At 40.6% G+C, this 25,045-nt stretch overlaps 1 protein-coding gene across 1 annotated transcript in view; it reads left to right on the top strand.

The window, feature by feature from the left end:
* Positions 1–23,035, top strand: part of LOC311063367 (cytoplasmic phosphatidylinositol transfer protein 1-like) — a 92,390-nt gene extending 69,355 nt beyond the window's left edge. Inside the window, 7 exon segments of the mRNA XM_084082780.1 lie at positions 1,480–1,621; positions 1,624–1,641; positions 5,957–6,028; positions 10,943–11,038; positions 12,034–12,189; positions 15,092–15,155; positions 19,207–23,035. Coding sequence (XP_083938906.1) covers positions 1,480–1,621; positions 1,624–1,641; positions 5,957–6,028; positions 10,943–11,038; positions 12,034–12,189; positions 15,092–15,155; positions 19,207–19,562 — 904 coding nt within the window. The 3' untranslated portion in view covers positions 19,563–23,035.
* Positions 23,036–25,045: the final 2,010 nt, after the last annotated feature.

Genomic DNA, 25,045 nt, shown 5'->3' with positions numbered 1-25,045 from the left:
AGTGTATCACATAGTTAGATTATGTTTGATTAAAAACTAAACAATGAAGATGTGAGAAGAACTAACCATTTATTTTGGGTGTTTGAACAGTAATACACAGCCATAACATTTGGGATTAAGACCACAGAAAGTTGATCTGCACCGTACCAAAATCACCAAATTATACAAGTGAACATTGCATTACCAGACAATGAGAGACTGAAGATGATGCAGACATGATGAGATAACTTATTCTCATGAACCAGTTGAGTTGTTCCTTTTTGTAACTTATTTAGTGCTCGGCCCTGTCCAAGGACGTCTTATATTTTTTTGTCAGGTATTATAAGTAAGACTACGTTTGTTGCAAACGTCAGTCAAATAGAATGAATGAAATGAAGAATGGACACAATTGAAAACGTGACATGATCTAGCTGTGCTTGTGACTGAATTAAGTATTCTTTTTGGGGACACTTTTCCCCGGATGCAGTTCACTATAGCTTCTCTTTCAGGTTTCTTTTTCATCTTCTCCTTTCCTGTTTTCCGTTCCAAAATGTGGCATTGAAAGCGAGCTTGGTGTGAAAGCAGTGTGGGCTGTCAGAGAGGCCTTCTACTAGCCAGCCACCCACCACGATTGGCACTGAAGAATGAAGAACTGAACAGATGGAGGTGGTGGAGGAGGAGGAAGAGGAGGAGTGTCAGTCACTTTTTAGGGGGATAAAGAGAGAGAGAGAGAGAGAGAGAGAGAGAGAGAGAGAAGTGGGTGCCACTTGGACTCCTGCTGAAAGAAACTGTGCCAATTAACAAAAAGAAAACAAAAGCAGGGTGCATGAAAGTGGGCACAGCTCTACATTTCTGTTCTGACACTTCCTACTAGTGCTCCAATTATAGTCTAAGGATCTGAGAGTTCAGAGCACACACATACATATCCACACACACAAGCACGCACGCACGTTTACATACTGTAACTGTACACATTTAAGATATGATATGCACATATTGCATAGGGCTGTCCCCGAAGCCATTTATTAGTTCAGACCAGTGTCCAAATGTTTACAGTTCTTCAATTTATTTTTATTTTTTTGGGGGCGGGGGGCTGATGGGGTCATGCCATTAGAGGTAAATCAACATAGGCCTACATCGTTACGGGTTGCCTCTGTGGACATATCGGGGCTGATGGAGATGTGCATGTTCCTTGATGACGGAAATAGTAACCATAACCTTCATTTTTAATGTAACCGCTTTTAATGTAGCTCTGCCCTGTCATTAACATCACTGCTAGCGATGCTAAGCTATAGCTAGTGTCACTTGCGGACTGTGCTAAATGTGGACTCTGTATTATAGGAGGATTTGCAATCAGAAGTATTGATTTTCAGGGAGGAACACCACAATAATGGAACCAAATAATTCATGTTACCCTCTCTCTCTTCTCTCTCTCTCTCTATGTTTCCCTATCTTTCTCTCTCTCTGTCTCTGTCTGTATGTCTGTTTTTCTCTCTGCAGTAAATTGCCCAGCTGGGCTCGGGCAGTGGTTCCTAAGATCTTCTATGTGACAGAGAAAGCATGGAACTATTACCCCTATACCATAACAGGTACAGTAATTCAATTCAATTCAATTTTATTCATGTGTCAAATCACAACAAGTTGTCTCAAGACACTTTACATGTAGAGCAGAGACCCGGCATTGTCCCACTGAGAAAGCAATTTTGCGACAGCAAGGAAGCACACACACTATCTTTCTCTCACACACAGCACAACGTGCGTACATGTGTTTGGTATTCATCCCTATCCCCACACAACACACACACACACACACACACACACACACACACACACACACACACACACACACACACACACACACACACACACACACACACACACACACACACACACACACACACACACACACACACACACACACACACACACACACACACTCATTCATATCGTATTTTACTGATGACTTTTAAAGCCTTGCAAGGCCAGGCTCCGAGTTACATTTGAGATGGTACCATATGAACCCTTTGATCTCAGGTAGGGCTGTCTTGGTTGTCCTAAATCTTGCCTCATCACCTGGGGTGATTGGGCTTTTGCGGCCCTGGCACCGTGTCTTTGGAATGGCCTGCCTGAAAATCTGAAGCTACTAAAGTCGGTGTCAACTTTTAAATCACTTCTGAAAACCACTTTTTTCACCAAGAGTCCATTGCCTCCTATACCTTCTTATGTGTATTTTAAATTGTTTCATTAATGTTATTTGATGATATTTGTTTCTATTTGATTATTCTTTTAATTCCTCTGTGTTATCTTGTTGCAATTTATCTTGTTTAGTAAAGCACTTTGTAACCCTGTTTATCGAAAAACACTTCATAAATAAACGTCATTATCATTATTATTTATCAAATTGCCCTCTGCACTTCTGATATCACATTGTTTTAATAATCAATTCATAATTAATAAACCCACCACAGCTTGTCCAGAGGATATATTTTTAATTATTTTACCAGATGGTGTTGTGTTCTGTTGTATTATACAGTAGCTATTAATACAGAGGAACACAGCCTGTCTACATGGATTTCTCCAGTTATCTGCCAATTTAGAATATTAATAATCTTTCCCTCTACAAATAGTGCAAATGTTGAGGGAATTACCAACAATTCTGCACACAAAGCCCAGACAAATGCTGGAGTTTTTACCTGCAGCCTTGAAAAAGAAAATCCCTTCTCGTTTCTTTCTGATGTCCATGAATGTCTTTGATGCCATTCAGCATATACAGTATGCATGTTCATTTTCAAAAGGTAAATGTGGTTCTTGTTCACAAGGGACTGACTAACTAAACTAAGATTCATGTACAAGGTGACCATATGTCCTATGATGTATTCCCTCCTGTTTTTTTACTGAAGCAATATAACAGTTATGACTGGTCATTATATTTCACCCATCGTAAAACTCTAGTCATCATCATTGAAGAGCAGCCTGTATTTAACAATGTGTTTGTCTTGCTTTCTCTCCTTGTCCTGACCTCTATGTCTCCATGTCCCTACATCACGTCCTGTAGAGTACACTGTAAGTATTTATTTGTTGCTATTTATATTTCACAGGGTTAGAAAGTCCTTTAGATGCAATAGGCAGTGTAGACCAGATCAGAATGATTGAGTCTTTGTAAACAAACTGGTATTTACGGGTAGAATGTCTATGGACGTTTTCACAATATAAAATAAACAGTCCAGAACATTAGCTATGTCTAGCTTGTCAACCTGTGGATATTCCTAATAGAATACTTGATATGGTCAATAATAATATCTTACTTGTGTCCTGTTTTTCCAGAAATAAGGTTAATGAATGAATAATACTACTCCAATGTGACTCTGCCGGCGTGTGTGTGTGTGTGTGTGTGTGTGTGTGTGTGTGTGTGTGTGTATATATATATATATATATATATATATATATATATATATATATATATATATATATATATATATATATATATAGAGAGAGAGAGAGAGAGAGAGAGAGAGAGAGAGAGAGAGAGAGAGAGAGAGAGTTTTGGTTGTGGTGATGTCATGATGATCTGGCCTATTGGATAAAAAACTAAAAAAGTGAATTAACATGAGAGTTAAGTAAAATAAAGCAATTAAGGCAGATACACTGGGGAGGACTAAAATCTATACTTAGTTAGGGTTCATTAAAGCAAGGGAAACCGTACCTTTCATTTGTGCTTCTTCTGTGTATATCATTTGGTAAGCTCCCTTTTAAGATATGAACTACAATTTCGTGACATTAGCATGACAATGTATTGTGACAGCTCTCTCTGTGTGCTTGCGTGTGTGTGTGTGTGTGTGTGTGTGTGTGTGTGTGTGTGTGTGTGTGTGTGTGTGTGTGTGTGTGTGTGTGTGTGTGTGTGTGTGTGTGTGTGTGTGTGTGTGTGTGTGTGTGTGTGTATATACACTTGTGTGGTTTATTTGAGTCTCTAGCAGAGCATGTTTCTCAGTGATAAAACCTGCTCCTTCGCCTCCACTCGCTACAAGTGAGGAATGTTGTGTAGCTTCTATATGGGATTTGACAGCTTGACATTTAGGCAGCCAAATTACTGTAGGCATACATCTGCACCCTTAAATTCACATAATTACATTTGGATGTACGCGTGTCTCCATGTGTGTGGAATGGGGACTCTGCTGATGAGGGGATTAGATTGCTATTCACCCTTTTCAGACTCAGAATTGAGGACAAAGCTGAAAGGGAGGAAAGGAGCCTTAACAAAGTAATGGCTGTCTTTGCTAATGAGCAAATGTATCTGTGCAGCCTGCGATTAACCCCTGAAAATGTTAACACCGCACCTCCACCCAACATACATACATACATACATACATACATACACACACACACACACACACACACACACACACACACACACACACACACACACACACACACACACACACACACACACACACACACACACACACACACACACACACACACACACACACACACACACACACACACAGTGGTGTAAAGTAACTAAAGTACATTTACTCAATTACTGTACTTAAGTCAAATTTTTAGGTACTTTTACTTTACCGGAGTATTTCCAGTTTTCAGTACTTTTACTACTTTGCAGATATAAATTATTACATTATAAAACATACATTAGCCACTTTAGCCCTATTTAATACCTAGGCTATTTGAAAATAGACGATCTACAAGCTCACAACGCGTCGCATCTCGGCGCGTTGTGAGCTTGTAGATCTGCTATTTTCGAACATTTTAGTACTTTTACTTTTGGTACTTTAAGTACATTTTGATACCGATACTTTAGTACTTTTACTCAAGTAAATTCGGAATTCCGGACTTTTACTTGTAACAGAGTACTTCTACATTGCAGTATTGATACTTTTACTTGTAAAACATTTGAGTACTTTTTGTGATTAAAGGTAGGGTAAGTGATATTTTTTGGTTAAAACAAAAAGTATTTTGTTAAAAGGTCAAAATACTATATTGTGATAGTAATCATTGCTATAGAGTGTTTCTTCAGTAACAGATGTCTCCCTGTCTCTCCAGCTCTTTAATAAACAGACAATACATTTTTCGGTAGGTGTCAAAATCTCAGCCAATCAGGAGAAAGTATCCATTTTTAAGCTTCATTTGTATAGTGTTCCAGTTCCTGCTCATTTCTTAGTGTCATCACTTCCAATTTCACTTGTTTAATCTGTATGCTGATTGAGTTCTCTGTCCTGGTTGGATAACATTGGAAATGAAACTGAAACTGAAACGAAAATGCATTTTCTGTTTAATAAAGAGCTGAGAGACAAGGAGACTCCTAATACTGAACAAACACTCTGTAGCAATGAGTACTATCAGAATATAGAGCTATTTAACAATTATTTTAACCGCAAATCACTTACCCTACCTTTAAAACAAGGAAAAGACGACATATATGCATAAATGTGAAAAGAATGGCAATTTTCCGAGTGTATTGGAAGGATGGAGAAGAAAGGGCATGCTTGTGACAGTGACAGAATAGCACAATGTGTGGGGGAGTTTGTTTGCCTGAATCACTCCATACTTACTTAAACATGCACCATATTGCGTTTTGAAGGAGAGTGGGCAGTTACGACCATTCAAGAATATGATGAGCTGTCAGCTGGTTTGACAGCGTGCACATTCTTTGTTGAGCAAGTGAAGGGTGTCCCTGATTCTTGCACACTTTACATGGAGAATTACAGCTGCCACTTTGACAGTGAATTCTGGATAGAGATTGAGCTTGTCATAAAATACGCAGATCTACAAGTTCACAGCACGTTGAACTTGTGAGCACAAAAAGTTGGTCAAAACACAGCAGTAGGCTGTTTAATTTGGCCAGCCGGAGGCATGAATGTGTGTTACTGTATCCATACGAATCTGAGCGCTGCATGCTCAGCAAAAATTCTCTGGATAAATGAGGGCTTTGTTTTCACCTGTTCTCTGTTTGCATTCACAGTGTTCATTTCTACCCAAGTTCTCCATCCACATAGAGACGAAATACGAGGACAACAAAGGATCCAATGACAACGTGAGTATCCCTTTGTGTGTGTGTGTTGTTGTTGTTTTTCCATTGACCCTGTAAGTGATTGGCAGACTTCGTCACACAATGGCGACGGCGTAGTGCAAAAAAATGAAAATAGTCAATCGACAAGCTCACTACGCTTTACATCGTGACGCGTTGTGAGCTTTTAGATCGGCTATTTTCACTATTTGAAAAACATTTTGAAATGTTTTGAAACGTTTCACCTATATTGACGTGCCTATTAAGGGATTGATTATTAATTGATTATTTAATTAATAACATTTTAATGACTTTATGGAGAAAATGTAAACATGCACCAAACCAAAAAAGTGAAGTTAATAAAACAGGGATTTCTCGCACGATGATGCAGTTAAAATATGCCCACTTAGTTACAGATCAGCTTTGGATCGAGTCCCGACCATACCTGTGCCTCCCCATTTAATCTCCTTCTAAGCTTTCCTATACTGTCAAAATACTGACATATAAAAAGAAATAAAAAGAAAGAGAAGAAATAAAAATCTCATAATCAATAATTCCCAAATGGAACTTCTTCTGCAGTATGTACGCGTGTTACAGGATCCAAGTTGATCTGGCAGCTTCTGGACCTTCTGTGTAATCAGTTAATGCTTTAATGCTATGACAGACTGCCAAAAAATGCCTCCACCTGTTGGAGGGAACATTTCAATCTGGCCACTGTCTCTCCTTCACTTTTCTCTCTCCTTCTCCCTCTCACTCCTTTCCAATTTGCATTGTCATTAGTTATCTTGGCTGTATTGATCGGCATCGCCTTGGCACCCAGCTCCAAATGCAACAGGAAAGTGTGCAGTTGGGGAAAATTGGTTGAAATTTATTGCAGTGGGTTTGGTCAGCTAGAGAATTCCTTCATGTTTTCTAATAAGGGCACTCTAAATCATTCTTCCACGGGAGACCAGTTCCAACTCCTCTCCTCCCTCCCATTTGGCCTGTATCTGGATGTGTGGAGGTACAGAAAAATCAACTTGTGTGTGTGTATGCATGTGCGCTCACACAGTAAAGTGCAGAGTGTTAATTTAATACAAAAAAATGAAATAGTGGACTGTAAGGGTGTGTGTGTGTGTGTGTGTGTGTGTGTGTGTGTGTGTGTGTGTGTGTGTGTGTGTGTGTGTGTGTGTGTGTGTGTGTGTGTGTGTGTGTGTGTGTGTGTGTGTGCTCGGTATGGCGTTGTAGAACCAGTGCAAAAACACCCGAGACGTCTTAACAACAAAAGATGCTGGGAGAAAAATAAGTACCCAGCTGTGTTTTGTACTTGTGGGGTTTCGTAATGCAGTGTCATGTTCTCTGAACATGTGGCATGATCCGCCCCCATGTATGCACCACACAAATGTAAGAAAGAAAGAAAGAAAGAAAGAAAGAAAGACAGACAGACAGACAGACAGACAGACAGACAGACAGACAGACAGACAGACAGACAGACAGACAGACAGACAGAATTGCACTGTACATAGCATCTGATTTATCTCTCTCTCTCTCTCTCTCTCTCTCTCTCTCTCTCTCTCTCTCTCTCTCTCTCTCTCTCTCTCTCACACACGCACGCACGCACGCACGCACGCACGCACGCACGCACGCACGCACGCACGCACGCACGCACGCACGCACGCACACACACACACACACACACACACACACACACACACACACACACACACACACACACACACACACACACACACACACACACACACACTCTCTGATGAATGCCTTTCTCTCTCTGTAAGGATTCTATGGACCCCTTAATGAGATACTGGGGAAAACGGAAAAAAGAAAAGCAGTTTCTTTCTCTCTGTCTCTTTCCCTGTCCACTCCTTTACCCCCATCCCACCCCTCTATCTCTCACTCTCTCCCTCACTCTGTCACCACCTGTTACTATCAACCACCCGTGCCACTTAATTAAACAGCGTTATTACAGTGTTGTGCCAGATGATGACAAGAGCATCTGCGTTTGTCTTTTATTTTTATTCTCTCCCTTCTCTCTGTCTCTCTTCCCTTCTCTCTCACAGCCACTCATGCTATGCACCATTATGTCTCCCTCTTCATCCCTCTATTTCTTTCATCCTTCCTTCCCTCCCTCCTTGTGTCTGTCTCTCCATCCCCTCTATCTGTGTCTGTGTCTGTGTCTGTGTCTGTGTCTGTGTGTGTGTGTGTGTGTGTGTGTGTGTGTGTGTGTGTGTGTGTGTGTGTGTGTGTGTGTGTGTGTGTGTGTGTGTGTGTGTGTGTGTGTGTGTGTGTGTGTGTGTGTGTCTCTCTCTCTCTCTCCCTCTCTCTCTCTCTCTCTCTCTCTCTCTGTCTCTTGCTCTCCCTTGGCTGCACTCATGCATGCTGACATATCACCCTGCTGTGCCAGCAGCAGCACTCTTTCACACTGCAAGTGACAGAAAGGCCCCTTGAAGAGTGAGAAAGAAAAGAAGGGAGCAAGAGGACGTTGAGAGAGAGAGGGCGGGGAGGGAGAGATGGAAAGAGGGAGAGAGGTAGCAATGGAGAAAGGCGGCAATGACACACAAAACAGAAGAGTGAGTGAGTGAGTGAGTGAGTGAGTGAGTGAGTGAGTGAGTGAGTGAGTGAGTGAGTGGGTGGGTGGGTGGGTGGGTGGGTCGGTCGGTCGGTCGGTCGGTCAGTGAGTGAGTGAGTGAGTGAGTGAGTGGGTGGGTGGGTGGGTGGGTGGGTGGCTGGGTGGGTGGGTGGGTGGGTCGGTCGGTCGGTCAGTGAGTGAGTGAGTGAGTGAGTGAGTGCGTGCGTGCGTGCGTGCGTGCGTGCGTGCGTGCGTGCGTGCGTGCGTGCGTGCGTGCGTGCGTGCGTGCGTGAGAGGGGGAGAGACATTAAATGCGTTTGTGAGAGATATTTGGGCTCTTTGGACAGAAGGGAGAAAGGAAGGACAGCGAACGAAGCCAGAGAGATTGAGAGAACGTGGACAGAAAGGAAAGTATGAAAGCGGGATGGAGGAGGGGGCAGTAAAACGCTGCAGGGGCAGTAAAGTATCTGCAGAGAGAAATCAAGACTCGCTCAACAGAGAGCCCCTTTCGCTATTGCTGAAATGGGAATGAAAGTGTCAGATGAAAAGCAGCAGGTCTTTCAGGTTGCCAGGGCTGCGGTTAAGAACCACTTGTCTTTGCTACCACAAAACGCTCTCCTGTAATGCATCGGACTGATGGATCAAGTACAAAGTCTACCCTGAGGCCTTTGTTGTTCAGTTCTCATAAGTAATTCTATTTGAACCATAGTTGGCTCGCCTGAGCCTTAGCCACCCCATTAACATCACTTATTGTCGAGAGAGCGACACCATCGTGCAACAAAGTGTACAGTAGGATTTGGGCTCTGCATAATGCTGCACCTTTCTGTAACATGATGCTCTGGTACACGCTCACACACACACACACACACACACACACACACACACACACACACACACACACACACACACACACACACACACACACACACACACACACACACACACACACACACACACACACACACACATTATATACACAGCCCAGAGGCAGCTCCACGTCAGATGGAGATCATAATGCTATTGTATTTTTTTCCTGCCCTGCAGCTGCAGTACTGTATACTGTCTCTCTCTCTCTCTGTGTGTGTGTGTGTGTGTGTGTGTGTGTGTGTGTGTGTGTGTGTGTGTGTGTGTGTGTGTGTGTGTGTGTGTGTGTGTGTGTGTGTGTGTGCGTGCGTGCGTGCGTGCGTGCGTGCGTGCGTGCGTGCGTGCGTGCGTGCGTGCATCCACGTTTGTGTGTGTATTTGTGTGAATGGCCATTGATGTGGAAAACTACTACATACTGTATGTTGGAGGATGATCCGAGAGAATAGATGTGTTGACTGCCCCCTATTGGTTTTAATGGCCAATGACAAGGCATCTAGTTGTACCAGGTGTAAACTGAGGAAGGCACTGCTACGGCATTAAATGCACATCAACAAAAACAGCATTTCTTCATGACACTTAGGTATGTTATTATAGTTTATTGTGCATGAAATACAACAAAAGCACCCACACCCTGCCCGACTTGCACAGTACAAGAAGAACTGTATTAGACGTAGCGAGTCTCAGCCTGACACTCAGCCTGAATTTTCTGGCAGTGTGTGGGTGCTTTTTTAGTTTTTTATTCATCATTGTGTGCTTCGCCTATATGCACCTGTCAAAGAAGCTGTCAGTTTTTCTAGGTGTGCAAAGGTTTTTCAAAGGTTATCATTATATTATGTTGCAAAAACAGACAAAATATATATATGATTGCTTGTTAGTACGATTGAGCTAGCAGTGGACTTTGTGTAAAATCCACTGATACAAAAGGTCACCCTTACTTCATCCATGCATGTCATATATCAATTAAAAGATAATAATAATAAATAAAGGTACTTGATATACTCCAAACTGTGGTGTTTCATGTATTAACCAGCTCGATTAAGCCATCCAACAGGTTTCTGTAGGACATTGTACCGCGTAGAGCAGTGCTACTCAACATGCAGCCCACGGGCCAAATGCAGCCCCAACGCAGCGTCTATGCGGCCCGTCATGGTCACTTTTTTTCCCCAATTTTTTTTTATTGTGAAGCACAGGATAAAAATATACCTTTCCGTCCAAATATATGGGTTTCTTCCTTTTTTTCAAAAACAAACAGACATACACACAAAATAAACAGGTACAGTGAAAAGAATATGATGTCAAAATGTAATTTTTTTTATTACAATAACAATGTGTAGTGTGTTACAAAATCGGAAAATCCAAAATAGGACCGACATTTTTAGCTTGCGGCCCTTGGACTATTGGTATTTTGCTGAGTGGCCCCTGAGCCATCTTAAGTTGATTAGCCCTGGCGTAGAGAATGGCTGCATGGACACAGTCAAACCGGGATGAGCAAGTCTTGATTTTGTGTGCAGATCTTTGACAGTGAGCTCAAGGACCAGGAGAGAGAGGTGTGCTTCGTGGACATTGCCTACGATGAGATCCCTGAGCGCTACTATAAAGAGTCTGAGGTGAGTGTTTGTGGTGTGTGTACTGTATATCAAGTGATGTGTGACGTGTGTAAGTCGCTCTCATCCAGAGTGACTTACTATAAGCAAGGTAAATAATCATATAGTACATAGAATGCAGAGAGACAGTGTTGTGCCTCAAGAATTTAGTATCTGTCTAAATAACATAATTGACATAGCATCTAAGTTACATTCTTAACATTTGTGGTTAAGAAAAACAATCCTAAGAAACAAAAGAAACATGAGAACGAGTGACCAAGATATGTCTGCATTGGCCATATCATTGTCAGTCGCTAGCTTCAATCGAGAGAGAAGGTGGCAAGAAGGGGTTCAGGAAGAGTGAAGTGCTAGTGTGTGAAGAGGTGAGTCTTCAGATTACGGTGGAAATGTAAGAGTGAGTATGCACTGCAATGGGGAGTTTGTTCCACGGGTAGGAAGCCTGGAGGGAGAAGAGTCTAGGATGTGTGGAGTGTTGTCCTCTGTGTTTTAGGGGAAGGCTTAGGCAGCCTTACTGTGTTAACTGGTCTAAGTGAGCGGTAGGGGTTGTGCGGCTGGATCAGGCCTTAAAGGTGTGGGGGTGCAAAATCAGAAGATGATGTACTACATTTTATTTTAAATTACATTTACACACCCACAATCTGTCATCAAAATATAATCTCTTGCCGTCAACCCAGCAGCAACAGCACTGTGTACATTTAGCATTCTGCCATTGTTTCAAGGGGTGATTATACTTAGATAGTTAGACTGTGGAATGAGAGAGTTGGTAATTATCTATAGTGCTTTTTGATAATAGATTGTCTGAGCTTTAATGAGACTGAATAGATATTGTCCAGAGACAAGGGGGTCTAATGTGAATGTTATTTAATATCACTATTAAGCCATGCATCAAAATGTAGGCTCCCTATAAGGGTTATTTATCTGGTGAGCTGAAAGAGTTTGGCATAATTATTGCTGCCTGAATGTTTGGTTTGGTGTGTGTCTGTTGTCATTTTTGCCAGGACCTGAGGTATTTTAAATCAGAGAAGACATCTCGAGGGATTCTCCAAGAGGGGTGGAGGGACAGCCAGGACCCCATCATGTGTTCCTACAAACTGGTCACTGTCAAGTTCGAGGTCTGGGGCCTGCAGACTCGTGTGGAGCAGTTTGTCCACAAGGTTTGTTCCCAGAGCTGCTCCTTGATGAACAAGTGACCTCCATGATAACATGACTTTGTTGAGTGTGGTTTGTTTGTCTGTCAGTTTGCAGTATGACCAAGCTGATAAATCTTTGCTACAAAGAAATGTAAGGCATACTGCACTATAAGGTATCTGCGCTTAAGTTCTATCATTACGGGGCCAGAGCTCAGCTCTGGACCTGTTTTGTTATTGGCAGTATTCTGTCACTTCTGCCACTTTTCGCAGTTCTGGCTGAACCGTGCAGTCGCTTTTTACGAAACTCGGCCATATGGTAGATGGTCATGAAAAACGATCAAGAAATAATTCTCACAATCTTTCGTCCAAAGGTGGCGCTATAGCACTCAATTGAAAATGGCAACTTTGAACAGGTACAACTCATGCCCTGTTTGACCTACAGCCATGAAACTTGGATACACATATGCGTCTCCTCATGTTGAACAACTTTCACCCTCTGACTTTTGACCTCTGACCTTTAGATCGCCCACCATTTTGAATTATATGAAAAACAGTCATTGGCTCCTAACTTCTGCATTTTTTCACTTATGGAAAATCCGTTGGAAATTTTTGTAGGCAGTGGTCCAAAGTTCAAGTGTTAAACGTTTCGTGCAGATTGCTCCAAAATCCTAGGATTCCATAGATTTGAACTATTACAGTTTTATGAAAATTATTCATCTGTGACTAAAACATACATGCAGACTCACATTTCTTTGAAACTTTGCAGAAATGTACAGGGTCATTCCAAATATCACTGAAACCAATCTCACTCCAATTGGCCAAAAGGGGGCGCTATAGCAATTTTTTGAAAAGGCAGACTTTAAACAGGCATAAGTCATGCCTTGTTTGGCCGAATGTCGTGAAACTTGCTTACACATGTGCCTTGACTCATGAGGAACACACGTATCGATTTGACCATTAAGCTCCGCCCTTAGATTTTCCACAATTTTGAACAGTTTGAAAAATATTTGTTTTTGCCAGTTCTGGCTTAACCGTGCATACGCTTTTTACGAAACTCGGCCATATGGTAGATGCTCATGAAAAACTACCAAGAAATAATTCTCACACTCATTCGTCAAAGGGTGGCGCTATAGCACTCAATTGAAAGTGCCAACTTTGAACAGGTACAACTCATGCCCTGTTTGACCTACAACCATGAAACTTCGATACACACATGCGTCTCTTCATGCCCGACAACTTTCGTGGTCTGACTTTTGACCTCTGACCTTTAGATCGCCCACCATTTTGAATTATATGAAAAACAGCCATTGGCTCATAACTTCTGCACTTTTTCACTTATGGAAAATCCACCGCTTTTGTTTTGTCGACAAAGGTCCTAAGTTCATGTGTAAAATGTTTTGTGCAGATTACTCAAAAATCCCAGGAGGAAATAGATTTTAACTATTGCAGTTTTATGAAAATTATTCATCTGCCCCTAACACATACATGCAAGACTCACATTTCTTTGAAACGTTGCAGTAATGTAGAGAGTCATTCCAAATATCACTGAAACCAATCTCACTCCAATTGGCCAAAGGGGGGCGCTATAGCAATTTTTTGAAAATGCAAACTTTAAACAGGCAAAAGTCATGCCTCGTTTGGCCGAAAGTCGTGAAACTTGCTTACACTTGTGCCTTGACTCATGAGGAACACATCTATCGCTTTGACCAGTAAGCTCCGCCCTTAGATTGTCCGCAATTTTGAGCAGTTTGAAAAACACTTAAACCCAGGATTTTTCAGCTATTTGCGTGAAACTGTATCATCTGTGTGATCTCCTTTTTCACAGTTACTTGTCTGTTGGGCCAATGGCGTCTCCCTTAAATGAATGCCTCACAATCTCAAGGTCGCCAGTTCAAGCCTCACTTGATGCAGACTTAATTTAAGTTGAATTGCAAACAACATGACTGTATCAATGAATACATGTGCAAATGGTAAAGATAACCTGAAATGCTTATTTGAGAGTACGTTTTTTCAACGTATGACATACTTCATTCTGAAAATAGCTGACGTACAATCTCACAACTTTTCATGGTTTGTGAGCTTGTAGATCGGCTACTTTCACTAGTTTTGGTTCTGAGGAGATGTACAATTTCTTCATTGGTAAATGGTTTGTGAACGAGTGATCTTAGTGTTAGTGAAACAGGGGCTTGGTTCATGAAAGAAGGCAAGAGTTTATGATCTTCAACAGACAATATCAGCCTGGACAAAGCTATAGCACTATAGGTAGTGTTGCAGCCTATTAGTCTGAAGGTTGAGAGTTCGAATCCTGTTAATGGCAGTAGGTTGAGATGTCCAATCAAACCATTATGTTTCCATCTCTCTCTCTCATCAATCTATTGTTTCCATGTCACTCTCTCTCTCTTCAATCTATTCCGTTTCCATGTCTCTCTCTCTCTCTATTCACTGGCCCCGTATTATCGCTGCTTGCAGCTATATTACTTTGTTTGTTTTTCTCCATAAAATAAATGAGGCCTGGATTGCTGGCCTAGCGGTCTGGGCACTTAGGCTCTAATTTTGCCTGACAGTGCATCGCGGATTTGAGTCCCGTTCCCGACAATCTTTGCTGCATGTCTCTCCCCATCTCTCTCTCCCTTTTTCCTGTCCATCTCCACTGTACACTATCAATTAAAGGCAGAAAAGCCCCCAAACATGTATTTAAAATAAATGAAATATTATTGCTAATGCCAGTTGATATTACTAAAATGAATTATCCCAGATTTCCCTTATCGTTCGGAGTGGCTTTTTATGCGGCACACTTTCAAATGAGCCAACATTATTACAAAATGAAACTTCCACTGCTTGAGGAACAGTCACATTTTTTCAAAGTGATTATATAGTAGATACTGCATTGTTTTGTGACTTATTGCCCTACTGTATTTCGTTGCAGGTGATTCGAGATGTGCTGTTACTGGGACACCGGCAGGCCTTTGCCTGGGTGGACGAGTGGATTGGTAGGTCTGACAGGCCTGTTGTCCATCCATGGATTATTTCACACCCTGCTGCAAAATGCTTACTCCTACTAACGGTGCATGTATATTAGGCCTACATGACTGTGTCTCTCAATGAAAATAACACATTTTTCATTTGAAAATATCCTCTTAGAGGCACGGTCATGCAATTAAGTATGTATTAGGCTTAACTCACTACAATACATGCCCTAGATACTGGCATTAATTTAACGAAATGTATATGTGTCACTACATTAATTTAGCATACAGTACATAGTGTATAGAATACATTAATAATATAATTCAACGGACTGTTTACAGACATGATTTATACACTAATAATAATAGCTTGTCTTAGCATAATGTAGGATTCCTTACCTCCATACCTGCTTTATATTATAAATTATTAACAAATTGATGTAGTTACAAATGTTTTTTTGTTGCACTATTTTTTAATAGACGATGATGCTGTGTTAAGTGTTGCCATGATGCTCTAATAACTATTATGTAAAATCAGTGTACAATGAATGCAATCTTCCTCCAACCCCCATCACTGCATCTAACCTTTTAAACCGCTGCTTTAAGCATCCTGTCTCCTATCAGTAAAAACCCACTAATGACAAATGCTGTACCAAGGATGTGTGCTGTGTTTGTTTCAATGAAAACACATGGAACGACATTTGTTCCATACTATACTCTCAAGTAATCTTTGAAGACTTCTTTCATGTTTCAAGGCACACGAGTGTAAGGTTCATACCGTTCTTAAGACCTTCACTCCTAGTAGGTGATGTTTTGGTTAAAATAAGTGTTAAATAGCTCTATATTGTGATAGTAGCCATCGCTATAGAGTGTTTGTTCAGTAACATGGGTCTCCCTGTCTCACCAGCTCTTTAAAAAGAAAATCGTTTTTCAGGTGGGTTGCCAATTATAGCCAATCATGACCCACTTATCATCTTCAATTGTACAGTGTTCCAGGTCCAATTGTGTCTGCACACTTCTTTGTGTCATTACTTCCAATTTCACTTGTTTATCCTGTATCCTGTATGAATTCTCTCTCCTGATTGGATCACATTGGTATCCCAACCTGGAAATGCATTTTCTGTTTACTAAAGAGCTGGAGAGACAGGGAGACCCCTGTTACTGAACAAACACCATGGTTACTATCACGATATAGAGCTATTTAACACTTATTTAAAAAATATCACTTACCCTACCTTTAAATGGTCATGCACTCATAAACTACTAAATGTATGCAACCAAATGTGATAATTAAAAATCCATGCTAATTTCACTGCAGGTGCAACAAAACCTTGTTTGTAGCTCTAAAGTCATTGCACCAAAATATAGAAAGTAATGTAGACAAGAATAATAAAAAGAGATTTCAACCTATTATACTAAAAGCAAAGAAAGACCATAAATTTTACAGATTTAACAATATCAAAAGTAAATACTATGGTGAACTTTGTGCAACCCCAGTCAGTGCACTGGAGGAACAGTAACATAATTTAATATAATAATAGGTAGTGAAGTTATCTGATGTTGTTATCTGATCAAAACAAATGCCTTTTCCATAGTACAGCAGATAAACAGTATTGATGTCCACATTCCACTTAGAGAGAGAGAGAGAGAGATTATTTTCCATATTGCACTTAATAAAAACAACATAGGAAAATGCCTAGAAAATGCCTACTGACAATTAGCAGATTGTGTAATGTAGACCTTGCCAAACCTTTGGCTGTGACAAAGGACAGGATATTTCATTGATGCACTCTGAAACATGAAAGCTTTGTCTGTCTGTCTGTCTATCTGATTGTTGGTGTGTCTGGTTATGAGAGAAATAGCCTTGCCAGCAACCATATGGTGCAGTATCCTTTTCACATGGTACAGAGATTTTTCCATAGCTGTAGGGCATGCAGATAGCAGCTCTCTACCACTCTCTTCCTCTCTATTAACCGCTGTCCCTGACATCCTGATACGCTCCTCCCTAGTCCCTACCACTAACCGCCGTCCCTAACATCCTAAAGCGCTCTTCTAACCGCCGTCCCTAGCATCCTGACGCACTGGCTTCTTTGGGAGGCATTTTCCTTGGAATGATTTTGTTCCCCATTTCACATAGTGTTTTCATACCCTTTCCAACAATCCCATTTCTTTCTTGGGTCTGGATTATTCATGCTTGACCTTTATTATTGGACCTCATAATTCCTTCCTTCCCTCCCGCCCTCCCATCCTCCTAACATGGCTTGGGTTTGACTAGCTGTCTCCTCTAACCTCTCTGGGTCATGGGACGCTAGTGCTGTGACCTCCAATGCTTGACCTTTGACCTTTTATGTTCAAACCCTCCAAACATTAAAATAGAAAGCACTAATCAGCTGACAGAAATGCTATGCTCACCCCGCTCCCCCCAAAATGCCCCTTTTCCACCTCTCATCTCGATTGCCATGATAGAGAACATTTTAAGAGGAGTTAACACCCTACTTGCACCCCCCGAACCCTGCCCCTCCTCTTCCAGATATGACTTTGGATGATGTGCGGCAATACGAGAGAAAAATGCATGAGAAAACCAACATTAAAGTTTGCCATGAGCAGCAAGAGCATTCCACAACAACCCCACCTTCACTGGATGGCATAGAGATCCATGACAAAGCCAGCGTATGTGTCTTTTCATTGTTTATTTTGCTCCATCCCTCCCTCCGCTGTCTCATGTTTGAACTGTATGAATTTGACTTAACTCTCCCCCGGACATGACTGCATTCACACACGTAACCCTCTCCACACACATGCACTCACCCTGACCTATGTTGTTTAATTATGCAGGGAGCCAACCATTAAAGACCTGTAGACTGGGAAACTTTGAAATATGTACAGAATGTTGGATTCAATATCTCAAACGGCCGTGACCTGTTCTGTCGTTTTGTTCTGTCCAATTCGTTTTGTTTTCCACATACTAAGCATATGTCATACTACCTCTCGACTGACAAAGTTTCAAAGTTCTCACCCGTGTCATCAAAATAGTAGTGTGCCTAGTGAAGCCAGCCTGCTACCCCCAGCACACAGCATTTTATATGTATTAATGTATTATTTATTTAACCCTTATCAGTCTTCACCATCGAGTGAGATTCTCCTTATAAATGTTGCATCTATTATGTTTTTTATGTTAAGTGTGTTTTAATGTGTTCTGTCTGGATGATATATTGTGTTTTTAAAGTACCCATTTTTAATAGATTTTTCCCCCACAAATTTCAGTAGGCGGAGATCTCCAATCGTCTGTCTATATGAGACTAGTCGCCCCCCCCCCCCCCCCCCCCCCCGACACCAGGGTCATATCTAGAGTTCGGTCCGCCACACGGCCCTCACACTTACGTTGCACTGCCGAGCCGACCAATATGTCTGAGTCATAGTGTTGGGGGCTTTGTCAGAGTGCCCATTGTACCCATCTGTCTGTGTCCCTTTTATGCCCATATATGACGATAACTGTCATCTGTCAGTCCATGTCCCTTTTATGGCTATATATGATGCAGATCCCTGATGTATATATGTATCAATATACTACTCGACGGCGGACACCACACTCCCTTGAGTCCTAGAACTATACTTCTCATCTGAACAATATTTTTGAAATGATGAAAGCCAAGACTTTGTTTCATTAAAATCTGATTAAGCCTAAAACTACAAAAGAATAGGGCATAGCAGTGGCGGCCATTTTGTGGTACCACGGATTAAAAGCAGAGGATTTTTTCCCATAGAGATTTCCAACCTGTACATTTGATTATGTGATTATAAAAATATTTGAATATTTAATTATATGATATCATATTTTAAATACCCTTTGTTTTGCGGTATTCAAATTTTTTTTTTAATCAAAATCAAATGTTTTATGGTCATGATTCACCAAAATTGCATTTATTTAAAGGCAATGGCAAGAAATGTACTGTATGATTTGCAATGTTGCTTTCTGCATGCGTTTGAGTAATATTCTAATAGGCAGCCTTTACCTACTGCATGAAGGTTATGACATTCTCTCATTGTAGCCCCTTTCTATCTCTCTTCAAATCAGACATGACGATGGATGAGGTGAGAGAGTTTGAGCGCACCATCCAGGAGGCCACCAACCAGAAGATCGGGATGTTTCCCCCATCAATCTCCATCACCGAGACGCCCCTGTCCTCTTGCACCCTCACTGGTCCCGCCAGTGCCCCTTCCACCCCTATGAGCACTGACGCACCCGAGTTCCTCTCCGTTTCCAAGGACCGGCCTCGCAAGAAGTCTGCCCCAGAAACCCTGACCCTCTCTGACCCAGACTCCACTGGTGTCCCCAAAAGCTTGTCTCTGAGCCCACCCGTGTCAAACCACTTCCTGTCAGTCATGCCTCCTTCTGCCGACTCTGACGACGCTCAGTTAGAGGGGGAGTAGCGAGGCCTTATGGGATGCTTTCCTCCCTTCTGCTTTACCTTTTTCCTTAGCCCATTGTCTTAGTAGCTCAATGAGACTAGTCTAACCTACACAGCAGTGCCCAGACCTTCCAAGTTCTCTAGCCATATCCCAGGATTCAGGCCTCTCTCTCTCTCACACACACACACACACACACACACACACACACACACACACACACACACACACACACACACACACACACACACACACACACACACACACACACACACACACACCACACACACACACACACACACACACACACACACACACACACACACACACACACACACACACACACACACACACACACACTTCTAAGGTCGAGAATCTCCACTCCAGTCTTTATTCTCCACTAACCTTCGCTCTGACCAGGCAGCTGTAGGCTCAGCCACAATGGTGGTTGACTTCCTCTTCCTGTAAATCTAACCAATCAGATATCTCGTTTTGTTGTGCCACTCTTTTAAGCAGTGTTCATTTGGTCATATAAGTGACCATGAGTGTGGGGTATAGACAGCAAAACCCCAACACTTACATTTCAAACTTTTTATTGACTGGTGAGAAAACTGTCAAAATAATTGACACAAGGAATTAACAATCCAACTTTACAGACTACAGAGAAATTTGAGTGACAGAAATCTGTTCATAATTATGTGCGGTATCTTAATGAATAGCGTAACTTCCTCTCTAGTGAACCACTTGCAAAGCGAGTGTGTGGCAGTGAAAACCTGTGCGCACATGTTTCAATGTATTTTGTATTAACAGTGTTGTAACATTATGTATCAATCACAGTGACTGATTCATAAGGTTTAAGATTATAATACATAATAACATTCTGATTATCTCACCAAAGAGCTCACTTACCCCAGTTATTACAAATAAATCAAATAAAAGGTCACGACATACAGGCCTTTCCAGTCTAGTTATTTCTGTTATTAGGTGAAAGTAAATTCGCAATTAACAATCCAAACTTATTTCGTAGCTGTTGTATGCTAGATAGGGAAACATGCTAACACATTAAAAGACAGCCATGCACAGTAAAGTCCTGAGTGTTAAGAACATTACACACCAGGAGCGTTTATTTTGCGTGATTAATTCGCATTCATTTATACTGCTGTTTGTCTACACAGATAGTAAATATTACATTGCGATAAAGCAACTGTTTTTCGAAACAAGGGTAGATTTTTCAACGTGAATAGAAGCTTCAACCTGTATGAATAAGGCATCAATTAATAGTTTGATGATAAAATATTCGCATCATCACGCTCCCGGTGTGTAAAGACGTCCGTTTTTATACTATCAGCATTTTACTGTGTGTACCCATTACATTATGATGTCAGCCATAAACTGATGGCCCATCCCATTCACACTGGCCTCAGATCCTTCTCACATCACTTTCTGATCCTTCAACATCAGTCAGTACAACAGCCAAACTGACAGCACATCCCATTCAAACTGGCCTCAGATGCTTCTCACATCACATGATCCTTCAACAGATATAATACCAGATCAGTACAATCACGGAATCACCTCAGGTCTCCCTGACTCTGCACATCCTGAGTTATACTTAGCTGTGCATAGGTGTTATACGCACCGAAAAGTACCGAAAGTATAAATCAGGCTTGCCCAGCTCACACTGAAGACAGGGACTGTACCATTTACCTTCTACTCCCTTAACTGCACCTCCGCAGATGTTACAACCCAGGAACTAATACCAGGCTACTTAATATTTGGAGGGTTTACACAACATCAGCACGTATGGAACATTTTCATGTTAACATTTTAGGTTAAGTTACTGTTGTATTAAGCTTTTTATGACATGACAATGTAATGATATCACGTCATCATTACAATGTGTACCACCTAAATTTCAAATGGCCTTACTCTTGTGTAATATGTAGCCTATTTTAAAGGAATTGGAAGTGTCCAACAATACAATGGGGGAAATTTCCAAATATATGATGTACTTACAAAGCTGTGAGAATGCAATATAAGCACAAACAAATACATTTGCACACTCTTACATTGTGTTGTCACTCATACAGAAGTACATGATGTATATGGGATATTTTCAATGAGTAAATACACAGTCCTAATATAAACTTAGTATAGTATGTTTTCCATAGGCTAAATACAGTACATTTACACTGGAATTAGGCAATTGTGAAGTGTTAACCATTGAAGTGAACACCATTGAGGAGTTCAATTAACTTTATCATTGCTATCATACCCAATTTGATAGAGATACAATTGCAACAGAAAATGAACATAAATGTTAACTGTAAAGAGTGTGGGTGTTTCATGTGATGTAAATGTAACCCAATCTTATACAATCAACAAAGATCTAATGATAAGTGTAGGAACATGGCCATTTGGGGACTTTTCAAGTACTCAGTGGCTGCTCCTTGGAAATGTTTGAAGGTTACAGGGAAACTCCATTGGGTGGAGACAGGGCACTTGCATCAAACTGATCTTATGCTGTCCTTTCTTCACAGTGCATTGATTGCGTTGTGTTCGCAGGCATGCTGATAATATTGCTTGCCAGTGTTGGTTATATATTAAAGCCAGCATTTTTTCCTTGGCTTAGAAGAATGAGTTTAAAAGAGGAACATCCTTTGCAGCATCATGTGGTTGTGCTTGGCTTGTTCTGCTAGCTGTTATCTGAAATCCTATCGGGGAAGCAGACGTAGGAGGACAGCACGTATTTCTGTAATGGAAAATCGCCTCTTTTTTTATCAATCACATCTATCGAAGGAGGGGCTCTGATATGATGCATGGAATGCTCACAAACATACATGATATGTCAAGTGTATGTGTAGATACTGTAAATGGCTGGATGTGTATTTGGTAATGCAAATGTATGGAGAAAGTGAATTCCACCTCTGGAAGCTTAGTATGCATAGCATAGCATGCCTAATTTACACTCTGTAGTATGGCGGTGTCGTGCGATGGAGTATAGATTAAGCTGTAGTTGTGTACGATAGAGGAGCAGAGTTTGGTGTGAAAATGTAAGCACGTCGCAAGACCCTACAAACTCTCTCAACTCAGTGCCTCTTGCATGCAACAAGTGTATCGTCTATGCCAAACCCTCCGAACATATTTCAGATATGAAAACACATTTTGGTGTTTCACTTAACCTGTCATTTTGTTTTTTAATCAAGAATGACTAATCGCTTTAATGCATTTTTACAAATAATGGAAATAGGCCACCGATTTACATAGCCACGCCTATACTGCTTGATCAAATCCTTCACTGTCCTATCAAGTCACATCAAAGTAACAGGGATATATAGCGTGTTGACGCTGCATTTTGTATTCATGTTAATAATAAGCAATTTATAAATCACTTTTCGAAACAGAAAGGCAAAGTGCTTTACAATAGCAAGATAAATTACAGCCATAAGGGAAAAATAACAGTCAGTTAAAATCCAAAGGTAAAATCAATAAACATATTGAGACAAACGTGAAAGTATGCAAGGAAATAAGCGTGGTTAATATAGGCAATAACATCTTCGAAAAGGCCTTGATGTATGTTTTCATTAGTGATTTAAAAGATGCCACAACTATGCTATAGCCTTAGATTCTCATGCATGCAGGGCATTCCAAACCACAATCACCCAAGGTGACGAGATGAGATTTGGGAACAACTAAGAGAGCCTACATGGGGATCTAAGACATTAATACAGACATTTAAAGGAGTAGTTCACCCAAAAAATGACTTATTTTCTATCAGTTACACACCCAATAAAGTGTTGAATTCATTGTTCTGTTTTTGTCGCATTTCTAACTAAGCCAATAATTTGATGACCGGATTTGAGACTCAAATGCAGGTCAATTGACTCCGCTGGTCATCAAATTATTGGCTCAGGAATGCGACAAAATCAAAACAATCTCCATGAATTCAAGGCTTCATGGGGTGTGTAACTGATAGAAAGTGCAATTATGTCAAGAATATTTGTGCAGTTAATATTCCAAACTTGCTCATCAACAAAGTATTGTGACTGAATGCAAATCTTAGGAAGGATAAACAGGCTTTCTCCCTGGTAATACCATTGACTCATTGTAAAATGCATTTTGCACAAGTTGACAATTAACGATTGCGCAACAGCAGAATTAAATCTAGTTTTGTTGGATCAATGTCCTTCACTTTAACACAATAACCTAATAGAGCATGTAGAAGGGACAGCTGATGGTCTAGCCCACAAATATTGTTACAATTGTGTACAACGCATTTTCACTAGCCGTTATTTAAAAAATATATACAGTATCTCTAGCTATTTATTTCCAATGGTAGCTTTGGTCTTTTTGTTCTGACTTAATTCCTTCTGTTATATGCCATGTTACATTGGCCTGCTGTTTGAATATAAGATCATGTATATTTCTATCTCTGCTGTTGACTATCTCTCTTAACAATAACACAGAAATCCAGGGACATCTATGGGCTATGAAATCATGTAATATCCAATAGTATAACATCACGCTTGTATTTTGTTGAAAGAGTAACATATTAGATTGTAAATACTGCATTTAGTGGCTTGTACTGGTTTTCTTACATTGTTTTCATTCCGAATTACAATAAAGATGTCACATGAATTTGTTTAAAAAATAAGAAAGATATCAAGATGTATTGTGATATCATGGATTGGTGGTGTAATGTTTCATCTTTAAGGGACAATTTTGGAGACATGTATTAAATATTGTTTTGTTTTCTCCGCTCAGACCAGGCTTAATTCATAATGTCACTGAAATGGATCATTGAATGTCATATTGAATCCTCGTCATCTATTTTTGGATATTGAGTTCAGTTGAGTTCCCATGCACTCCTCATAACAGCGGTGCACTTTTGATTTTCCTGTTGCTTTGGTTAACCCTGCAGGACAAAATAATTTGTAACAGCTGTAGAAATGAAAGCTCTAACAGGGTTACTGCTTTGATGTTTGCTTGCCATGCTGAGTCAGTGGTAATTTACTTTTCTGTTGTACTTCTTTTTGTAGTAAAACTGCTGTGGTTTGATTTTGTGGCTGCTGTACGCCTACCATTCGAAAGAAAAGCTTAAATCTGTTCATAATCATTATTTCTCTGGATAAAAGGACCAAGCTTTTATTTTTTTTGCTCCCTCCCTCCTTTGTGTGCTGTCTCAAGTGCCATCCTTGTTAGGCTGCTGGAAGTGGCACTGGCTCTGGCTGGGTTCTTCCACTTTAACTTTTATTCATATTTGTCATATTTTTACTGCCATTTGACGTTCATTTGGTTCTTCGATGTAATTGTTTCACCTTTTTTTTTTCTTCTCTAAAATCTTGTAGTAAATAAAGTTTACTTGCTACTGTAATCCATTGTTTGTTTTATAAAAAAAAAAAAAAAAAACACCATGAGATCCAAACAATTAAAGAATTTATGATGCTTTTAGATTTAGTTTTTTCCAAACAAATATGTCATTTATTTGTTCATTTTCTTTTGAAGGT

The sequence above is a fragment of the Gymnoscopelus microlampas genome (genome assembly GCF_963454915.1).
Source record: "Gymnoscopelus microlampas genome assembly, chromosome: 2".
NCBI classification, from domain to species: Eukaryota; Metazoa; Chordata; class Actinopteri; order Myctophiformes; family Myctophidae; genus Gymnoscopelus; species Gymnoscopelus microlampas.
Note: the sequence above shows the minus strand (reverse complement) of the source record. Positions and strands in the feature narration are given on the sequence as shown.